At 52.0% G+C, this 10,854-nt stretch overlaps 1 protein-coding gene across 1 annotated transcript; it reads right to left on the reverse strand.

Annotated features, from left to right (window-relative positions):
- Positions 1–258: 258 nt before the first annotated feature.
- Positions 259–591, reverse strand: LOC136511124 (uncharacterized). The gene has a single exon (XM_066505321.1). It carries the CDS (start codon positions 589–591, stop codon positions 259–261), a length of 333 nt encoding a protein of 110 aa, XP_066361418.1.
- Between the last annotated feature and the right edge of the window lie 10,263 nt (positions 592–10,854).

Raw genomic sequence — 10,854 nt, forward strand, 5'->3', positions numbered from 1 at the left:
CACAAGAACAGGATTGGCTAGCCAGTCAGAGTGGCATACCTCTTTGATGAATCTGGCTGCTAGGAGTTTGGCGATCTCCTCGCCTATGGCCCTCCGCCTCTCGTCGTCAAAGCGACACAGGCATTGCTTGGTTGGCTTTGAGCCCGGGACAAGGCGTAATGCATGCTCGGCGACCTCCCTTGGTATGCCTAGCATGTCAGAAGGTTTCCATGTGAAGACATCATGGTTGGCGCATAGAAAGTCGGCGAGCTAGCTTTCCTATTTGGCTGGAACCTTGGTCCCGATCTGCACTGTCTTGGTCGAGTCGGTAGGGTCGATCCCCACCACCTTCGTTTCCTTCGTCAGGTGGAAGGCACTCGATGAGGTCGGCTCATTGTAGTCTGGGACTACTTGAGTTGATGAATTCCCAAGCTCTGGGAGCTCGGTGGAGTTGATGATGGCAGTGTCGAGCTCATAATGCTCGTGGTCGTACGTGTAGGCGTGAGAAAAAGTGCTACCCACAATGATAATGCCGTTCAGTCCTGGCATCTTCAACTTGAGGTAGGTGTAGTTGGGGATCGCCATGAACTTGGCATAGCATGGCCGCCCCATGATGGCATGGTAGGACCCTAGAAAGTCCACCACCTCAAAGGTGAGGACCTCTGAGCGGAAGTTGGCTCGGTCGCCAAACATGATGGGTAGGTCGATCTGCCCGAGCAGGTATGCCCAAGCCCTTGGGATCATGCTGTGGAAGGAAGAGCTCACTAGGCGAAGCTCCGACCAGGGGATGCGCATGGTGTCGAGGATGTCGATGTAGAGAATGTGGAGCCCGCTGCCTCCGTCCATCAGCACCTTGGTGAGGCGCTTCTTGCGGACAATGGGGCTGACGACAAGTGGGTAGTGACCTGGTCAAGCGATGTGGGAAGGATGGTCTCTCTGATCGAAAGTGATCGGGGAGTCCAACCAGCTAAGGAAAGAGGGGATGGCCGTCTCGGTGGCACATGCTTCTCTATAGCGTACCTTATGTTGGCGCTTAGAGTGGATGGCGTCAGCTCCCCCAAAGATCATGAGGCATTCCTCAGTGTTCAGGAAGCCATCGTCATCCCTGCCCGCTGTGCCTCCTTTGTTGGCCGCTGCCTCCTTGCCCTTTCCTTCCTTCGATTTGTCGGCGTGCCACAAAAAGCATTTGAGGAGCTCATAGTCCTTGTAGAGGTGCTTGACAGGGTAGGCATGGTTAGTGCGTGGACTCTCCATGAGCTTGTCGAAGTGGTCAGGTTGGCCCTGCTTGGGCTGCTTGCCCACATGATCGGCCACGATGACCAAAGCTAGGTTGGCTGATCGACACTGATCCTTCTTGTTCTTCTTTCCCCTTTGCGTGGAGGGGCCCTCGCCTTGGTCCACACGCTTGGCCTTACCCTTGTCCTGACCGCCACTGAAGACCGCCCCTACCACCTCCTCGCTGGAGGCGTGGTTCGTGGTGATGTTGAGCAGGTCACGGGTGGTACGGGGCTTTAGACAACCAAGCTTGTGGATCAAGGACTCACAGGTTGTCCCAGAGAGGAACACGCTGATGGCGTCCACGTCAACAACATCAGGAAGGGAGTTGAACCATTTTGAGAACCTACAGATGTAATCCCATAGGGATTCATTGGGCTCCTATTGGTAGCTCTTGAGGTCCTAGGAATTCCTAGGATGGACATATGTCCCCTAGAAATTCCCAATGAAGACCCTCTTGAGATCCGCCCAGTCGTGGATGTTGTCTGGTGGAAGGAATTCGAGCCATGATTGAACATGCTCCCCCACATAGATGGGGAGGTACTGGATGATGAAGTGGTTATCATCCACTCCTCCAACTTGGTAGGCGAGCTAGAAGTCTTCGAGTCATATACCGAGGTTGGTCTCCCTGGTGTATCTGGCTATATTGGTGGTTGGTCGAAAATGCTGCGGGAACGACGCTCTCTAGATGCGACGACCAAAGGCCCATGGCCCCGAGTCATCCGGGCTAGGGCTCTGGTCGTTTGGTTGGCCTCCACGCCTGTAGTGGGTATCCCCACACTCCTCGACGGCCAGGCTAAGATCCACACCACTTGCTCTCGCCGCCACTCGATAGACATCATCATCGTGCTGGGCATGGCGTCGATTGTTGATGATGCTGCAAGCATCATGGTTCAGCCCGAGATGTTCACACATAGGTGGTCGGTGTGGAGCAGGCGCAGGGTCGAGCTGTGGTGCAGCCGTGGCATCCTGCTCCACTTTCGATAACTGTAGTGGCGAGTGGAGGGAGCGATTCGACTGGTGTGGCCCCTATCCCTTGGTGGGGCAAGAGGCCAAGAGTCGATGTCGTGATGCGGAGCTCTCCACCTATTGAACAGTGGCGATCTCCACTAGCGCCCGGAGGTTCCGGTGGATTGCCAGCTCCTGGGGGTCGGTCGGCTTGAGGACGCCACATAGAAGCATCGTCGCAGCAGTGATTTTTGGGCTAGCTCAAGCAAACTAAGGGGGGTTGTTCCCCGCCATCTAGGATGTTGTGCTGGACCTGATGGGCATGACCCTAGGTGTCGCTCACTGGGTTACACGCGTGTGGCACAATGTGTTGCGCCAAGCGTGCTGACGCAGGTGGTGGCTGGCTCTGCTGCCTTTATCGTAAGTCCTCACTGTGGTCCTATGAACGCGTGAGGGCCTCCACATGAGGGTCTAGAGGGGTGTGAGTCTATAGAGACTTCGCTACTACCGGTGGCTATCCTAGAGCATCCACCATAGTGCACTCCTAGGATAGATGGTGGCCAGGTACCGTGACGTCATTGATGCTGGAGCCATCACTATCGACCTCGTCATCCATGAGGTTATGAAAGGAGGAGGGAGCGTAGCCTACCATCCCCATGAATTTAGATTTGAGAGGGGGCAGCGTCAGCATCCTTCGGAACCCCCATGCATACGCGTTCACAAGGGACGTGAAGCCATAGGGGAATCGGTTGCACGACGTTCATGGTGAGGACAACAGGGCCCCTCCGGAGAGTCGGCAGAAGGTGTTAAATAGTGAATAAGGAACAACATGTAGATTACTCACAGTGGGGTTTGAGCCTAGCACGGGCTCGAGGCGAAGCACAGGTGTCTCGATGTTGAGGTCGTTGAGTGGCCCAGGGCTGGTGGAGGGCACTGCTCCTCCAGTGGGCGCCGGGATAGGTGCCTCCTCGCGGAGGTGGAGTATGCCGAGCTAGTCGGCGATGAAGTCTAGACTTTCAAAGAGGAAGGTCTAGAGTGGCTCGAAGATGGGAGGAACCCACATCCCAACAGGTGGGAGTGTGGGAAACTCCAGCGAGCCAAAGCAAATCGTATCGCTCGAGCCTGCCTTGATGAAGATGTGGAAAAGTGGGCCATCCGATGACCAAAAGCGTGAACGCACGGCGTCCTCCCCACGGATGGCGCCAACTATCGGTGCGAAAAGTGACCAACAAGTAAATATTTATAGTTTTGTCATGCGTTGTGATTGGATGTGGCCTAGCACTCAATGACATAGGATTTATACTGGTTCAAGCAACATGTCCTACATCCAGTTTTGGTCGGTCGGTGACTTTATTCCTGAGCCCAGGTGCTCAAAGTTTGTTGTGGGGTTACAAATAGGTATGGAATGAGAAGGGGGTGTTAGAGGCCCGGTCGAACTCTAAACCAAGTGGTTAAGAGTGACAGGTGCTCTAACATGCGCTAAGTATTGGAGCATATGCTCTGTGTAGCTATTAAGATCTAGAGCTATGGAGCTGTTCAAATGCTCAGGTTCTCTAGAGCCAGATCTAGAGAGAGAGTCCAGCATCCGTACTTGTTGGGAGAGAGCGCATCCCCTTTTATAGGTGAAGGGGATGGCCTTACAAGTTTGAGAGAAGAGAGAGAGAGTGTGTATGTGTGCTACCCAGTCTTGTTGCTCACGCCATCAGGTACGAGACGATTGTCGGCGCCCACAATACTGTTCATGCCTAGACGCGTCTGGTAGGTTTTATCGTGTTCGCTTGGTATGGTAAATGTCGGCGCCTACAACACTATAAGACAAATGTCGGCGCCCACAACATTATTTGGGTTCTAACATGCCTGGAAGGTTGCATAGTACCTGTTTGGCATGGCCTGGCGGCACTATCCTATAGGTGTGCAGGGTATGGTAGGGTACGGACCTTGGTATTGCGGTTGACTTGAGCGCCTTACCTTATTTGCTCTGCCTGATCCTTGGGCCCTCATCGAGCAGGCGTCCTCGGTCGGTCGTTCCCAATCGGCTCCGACCGTGTCGGTCGAGGAAGAATCATGAGCGGAGGTCCGGCGTATCCCCGATCGGAAAAGGAGGTCGGAGTCGGACTATATCCCCTGCTTGGCCAAGCCTTCCGGTCGGAGACCGAACCTTTCTACCGGTTGGTCGTTAGGTAACTGGGCTGGCCCGAGAGGCACGCATTGTCGCTACGTCATCTGCTGGGCCGAGTTTTGCTGGAAAGCGGGCCCATTGGGGACCCCGGGTTTATGAACCCGACAATATCTGTTCTAGAAATAACTAGATAGATATCTCCAGAGTTGGAGTTTAATTGTGGCAACTTAACTTTACTAACTAGGTAAATACTTTTATGTTACTTTGGGAATTTAGAAAGGGGTATTTTAAATGACAGATGAGTTAATCATGGAAATATGAAACACAAATTTTCTAAGACTTTTTTGGAAGGATAGATGAAAGACGTTATGTATAATTTGCACCATAACAATAATGCAATATTTGTAGATAATGGAACAAAGTTTCAGCCTCTACCACAACAATAATACAATATAGTTGGAGAAATTTTTCATTACCAGTATCAGACATTACTTCAAAATTAACTTGGGAATAAGAAATTGTGTGCTTACATTATAATTGGCATACCCATCATGTTTGAAAAGAGTAAAGTGCTCACAGCGGGAAGGAGATAAAAATAAATGAAGCCTCATTAACAACCCTGAACTGTATTATGAGACCACTTTGCTGCATTAGACCATGCTCCAAGACTTAGACTAGAAGTTTTGGAATCCTACGACATAGAAATATTAGGAGAGACATCAACTGAAATTGTTGAATCCCCTGGCCGCCAAGGTGCTACTCGTCAAGCTGCTTGAGGAGGGGAACAGGGAGATGGCCATGGAAGCTGGTGTGGCGTCGTTGGCCATGTTGGCGGTGGCGGCACTGGAGCTCGTCTAGATGAACCCTGGCAGCACCCCGATGGTGCAGCAGGCGGATGGGCATGATGTGGCAAGTGGAGGGCACGCGCATGCAAGGGTCATGCAAAGGGGGCACACAGGCGTGGAAGGGATAAGGTTGGGTTGTTGGGTCCAATGGTCCAACTAGTGAGATAGTTGTTATCTAGAAATAATTAGCTAGTCTACTACCCATGTTTGGATCCAAAAGAGATAAGTATGAGCAGATAACTACTATCTATAGGGATCTAAACAAGGTCTTAAAATTGTGCCCTTGTTAATTAGACTAGGATAATGTGGATAAGCCTTTAATGATCTAACACAAAGTACCCTACAGCAAGGATGCTAACCAATGGCACTGGGGAATCAATGTGGCAGAACCACCTAATCTAATGCCTCCCAGGAGTACTTGTCTTCCATTAGACACTAAGTACTCAAGGGAGGACACTAAATTACGCAGTTCTATCGAGTACACCCCAAGGGAGAACCTGAAAATCCACATTTTTTCATCAGGATCACAAATGAGAGAATAAAGCTTACAACATTCTTAAGTCATTTCTTGCATCACTTTCCATGCAACATCAAAGTATAATATTTATTGTTTATAACAATGGAAAATAACCATGTTATCAGAGTTTCAGCGGAGATAAAATCATTTAATGACAAGTTAAACCTTAACATGATGATCCATTATATCCATCATAACAGGTTATAAGTTTTTCCATTGGAAAACATTTTGGGTGGAAGTTTCAAATAAACTCTATGTCCGCAACGTTAAGGAAATCCTCGCTAAGCCCACCAGGAGATTTCCACATGCAAGTGTTAGTTCCACATGTTCCTGTCACCTGCAATAGGGTAGAACGAACCCTAAGTCCTCAATTGTACTCTGCAAGACTTACCCGTCAGGAGGAAAGAAAAGACTCCAAGGATATGCAAGGCTATCTAGCTTGTGGGTTATTGCATCTGTAGGAAGCATTACTAAGCATGCGTCCTAATATTCAATTTCATTAGTAGTCATCATTAGTTCATTAACTACCATTCTATGTAAGCACCTATGCTACTTTCAAGCAAGTGGTAAGCAATCAGAACCATTTTTCCATCTTTCATATTCCAGTTCTTACTACGGTGCTAGATTGTAGACAAGTCGTACCAGATTACTCAGTGATTCAAGAATCAATGTGCCTAGCTGGGTACCCCAAAACACATGCCCCGCTTGTACCCCATACACAAGCAGGAGCAACCCACCACTCTCCTATCAAGGGGTCTAGGTCCCTGTCCAAACTTGGACTCCAAGCCCCCACACCCGAGTTCTGGACTCAGTGTGGTGCTTAGACCTCCACCATCTCCGCCTCCACGATCAAGGGATCCTGCCGTTCAGCAGCCAGCGTCCTCTGCTTGGCTCTGGTGATAAGGTAGGCCTCCCCCAACTAATGGGCATGCTGATCTTCAGCCTCCTTCAGAGTTTCCAACATGGCAGTCTCATGACTCTCTGTGGTTGACGCACTGGCATGTGCTTTGGCAAGCTGCACCTGGAGCATCCTAGAGAAGATCTTGGCTTCCTCAGCTCACTAGAGGCACTTCCTCAGTTTCGAGGCTTGCCAGTCATTCTGCTCATCCAGAGCAAGCAGGTATGTGGTCAAGTCCACCATGGTTGGACTGTCATCTTGAACATCCCGCCTGTCGGTGTTTCGAGTAAACACCAATGAGTAAATTTGTGTTATTATGCGTCTGGCCTAGATGGTTTGCTAAAAAGACACAAGGTTTATACTAGTTCGGGCAGAATGTCCCTATGTCCAGTTCATGGTTGTTGCTTGTGTTATTAGCATTGAAAAGTTCATAGTAGGGGTTACAAATGGGCGAGAGAGGGACGGGTCCCAAGTCTCTGATGGAAAGGTCGAATTGGTGCTGAGAGCTTGGTTGCTGCTCAGCTATGTGTGATGTGATGTGTGATGTCTTGAATCGATCCCCTTAGTGGGGTTCCCTGCCTTCCCTTTTATAGGCCAAGGGAGAGCAAGGATTACAGATGGGAGAAAAGAGGAAAACTAGAGGCAAAGGAAATCCTTCAACGACGTCGGGTCTTCCTTTTCCTCTGTGTAGGCCCCACTAACATGGCAGGCAGGGATAGGGATAGCTCCACACTAGGTGTCTGTCCACTGATGATGCCATGTCCTGGCATTGTCAGCGAGTTGTCATGTCCCATCCCACCCTAGTAGGTAGTGCAGCGGACCAAGGTGCTGATCCATGGCCATACAGGGAGCAGACGGCGCAGTGACCACACATCTATTACTATAGGTGATGCGAGTTCCCTCCTAGACCATAGTGGTTGTCATGAGCTTCCATCAGGATCCGTGCCCGAGCGCAAATGGTGGTGCCCACAACACTGTAAGGCAAATGTCGACGCCTACAACATTGTTTTAGGCTCTAACATGCCTAGAAGGTCGCAAAGCACCCTTCTTGTCATATCCTGATGGCACTTTCCTACAAGCATGCAAGGTACGATCCTCGGTATTGCGGTTGACTTGAGTGCCCTGCCTTATCTGTGCGCGCCGTTATGAAGGAGTCATGCGCAGATGCCGGGCGAGGCAGAGCCAGCCCTCAGACATCGGGCAAGGCGAAGCCAGCCCTTGGGAGTCAGCCTGAGGTGGAGTCAACCCTCGAGGGTCAAGCAAGACGGGTCCCATGGCCGCAGCGCCCACCGAGGTAGAGCCAACCCTCGAGGGTCAGATGAGTCAGGGCCCATGGTCTCGATGGCCGAATGAGAAGTGACCCGACAAGCGGTGTAGTCACGCTCTTGATCGTGTGGATGAATCAATGTTGATGGCCATTAGCTCCTCTTCGGGTACCCTAATATTGGTCTCCGACAGTAGCCCCTGAGCCCCTGGGCGATTCGAGTAGAATTGCCTAGGAGATTTTTTGACTTGCCAGTGGGTGTGCGTGAGCGCACTCGGTGGGTGTAGCCCTTGAGCCTGTGGAGTAGGATACTCCTTCGGAGGGTTTTCTAAAAGAGAGGATCCTGAGAGCCCTGGCCCTCTATTGTTGCCCACGGCGTGCCCCGAAGACGGTGATTTCTTCTTCGCTGAGGTCGGACCCTTCGTGGGTATGGTCGTGAGATTTGGTGGTTGTTTAGGTGGATAGTTTGATTGGGGTCCCGGTATCCCATTCACTAGGATCCAGTCAGGGTAAGCCTGACTGAGACTTAATCATGGGCCAAGATGCCCGTGGTGCTCATGTACCTAGGCGCTGGCCGCTTGTGGGGCCCAGCTCTTTCCACCCTTTGTTGTAGGGGTGTTTGGAGTGGCTATTGGACCCGTTGATGGCCCAACCATTGGACTCCTAGGCCTAGACGGGCCATAGATGCACTTTTAATCCATATTCCTCTTGCTCGTAATGAGTCCTGGTCCACCTAGGGAGGTGATATGTCCGGTGAGTTTCCCGAAGGAAAGGATAGGGATTGCGTGCACGTATCCCATGGCGTGATGTTGTGGCAGATCATGGGAGGCATAGAGATCTAGGTGGATGGTTGGTTTACTCGCATCTGTCACCCCTATAAAACCAAAAGGTTCGCCCCTAGGGTTTCATACTTTGCCTCTTTGCCTTCGCATCTACCACCTCCGCCGCCAATTGCCTAAGCTCCCCGCATCCGCATCTCAGCCGTCGTCAAGTTTGCATCCACCCACCACCATCTTCCAATGGAGCCATGGTGCCGCTCTAAAATCACCCTCCAGCACCTAGAGGGCCTTGTCCGTCGTGGTTTTCTCTACATGTGGACCGCCACCGAGGAGTGGTGGCTGCTCGGCGAGGAGGACGTGCCATCACCGCCCGATGGCTACATCATCTTGTTTGCGTGCTTCCATGAGCACAGGTTCGCCACCCTCACCCACAGATTGCTTCGAGGACTACTGCACTATTACAAGATAGAGCTACAGCACCTCAACCCTAATGGGACCCAACACATGGCGGCGTTCATCGCCCTGTGTGAGGGATTCCTAGGGATCAGCCCCCACTATGATCTGTGGTGGCACTTCTTCGCCGTCACCCTCCAGAAGAATAGGGAGAAGAGGCAGGAGCTGAATATGCCGAGGGGATGCGCTGGCATCCAGCTTCCGAATAACCGGGTCGGCGACTACTCGACAATGTGGCTATCGACCTCCAACAAGGGGTGGCATTCACATTGGTTTTATCTCAAAAATGATGCCACCGCCCCCTTGCTAGAGTTTACCAGGCGCTTAATCGAAGAGGCCCTAGATTCATGGAGGAAGTGGGGTGTCCTGGAGAAGGACAAGAAGAGGATCCAGGCCCATCCACTTCCTAAAGGAGAAGGGGCTGAATGGGTTGGGAATCATCGGCGTCTACCATGTGAGGAGGGCGGCACCACTGATGAGGCACGTGCTTCCCCTATACGCGATGGCGCCTGGGGCATCATTCGATGGGACAACGCTTGCCGAGGAGGCGCTCTCCCCCTCTGAAGTTGCGTAGCGCATCAAGGAGGTGATGGAGCCTTCTCAGGAGAGCACGAGCACCCCTCTTGATTTTGTGTACCCGGTGCTGGGGCATCCCCTGATGCGGCCAGAACCAAGGTACCTTGTCCTTGTAAGTTTTCTCTTCCTTGTGCCTTCTTCTTCAATTGAACTTTTGACCCCTTGATACTGACATTGAGATTGGGGGACTAGCCGAGGGACCTCATCCTCATGGATCTCTCGGCTCCATTACCGAGGGATCCATCCATGTGGGCGTTGAACCGCGCCAAGGCCGAGCGGTAGAGGAAAGCAAAGGAGGACAAGAGGAAGAAGAGGTAGTAGAAATTGCATGCGCAGGAGCAAGGGGAGGAAACTGATAGTGATGATGACGATAAGGAAGAAGAAGATGAGGTAGTTGATGACACTGAGCGTGATGGCCTAGAGAGCGAGGACATGCTGACATGCACCTACTCATCCTTGCAGGTGTTGGGACCTTTCCCATTTCATGGAGGGGAAAGCGTGTCCACGAGGCTGATAGAGATAGGCCAGACCATCAGCCTGCCCTCAGAACAAGCAGGGGCGGGTGGATCTACCACCACGACCAAGGTGCCAATAGAGGGGGGTGGCCCTGCCGCCACGCCTCAAGAGCCAATAGGGGTGGGTGGATCTACTACTGCATTCGAGGTGTCGAAAGAGGGGGTGGCTCCACCGCCATGCCCCAAGAGCCAATAGGGGCGAGCGGGCCTACCGCTGCGTCTGAGGCGCTAGCTAAGGGGGGTGGCTCTGTCGTTGCGCCCCAAGATGCAAGGGAGGCGAGCCCCTCTACCTAGGAGCAGGGAGTAGGCTCAAAACGGCCTTGCTCCAATGAGGTGGAGCAGGGACCAAGGGGTTCATCCCCCAAACACATCCACCGCCCAACATTACCAATGTAAGTCACCAACTCCTCTATTTTCTCTGTTTTTCTCTATTTTTAGTGTGACTTATGCCTTTTATTTCTTGTAGCATCTTAAGGCGGCGCAACCTTTTGGCACTGGCACCCAAGAAGAGCGTCACCCTTTAGATGAGGCGGCGACCATCGGTCAACACGGCACCCATTTTGGGCAGGAGCGGCACCGGTATTACTGCCTCGTCGGACAGTCAGGCGTCGCTCGCGATGGCTCCCGTGCCCTCTGTGGGACAAGCGGGCGTCAGGCTAAAGGAACGCCCTCAGAGGTTGCTGAAC

This window comes from Miscanthus floridulus, chromosome 16, assembly GCF_019320115.1.
Source record: "Miscanthus floridulus cultivar M001 chromosome 16, ASM1932011v1, whole genome shotgun sequence".
NCBI lineage: Eukaryota > Viridiplantae > Streptophyta > Magnoliopsida > Poales > Poaceae > Miscanthus > Miscanthus floridulus.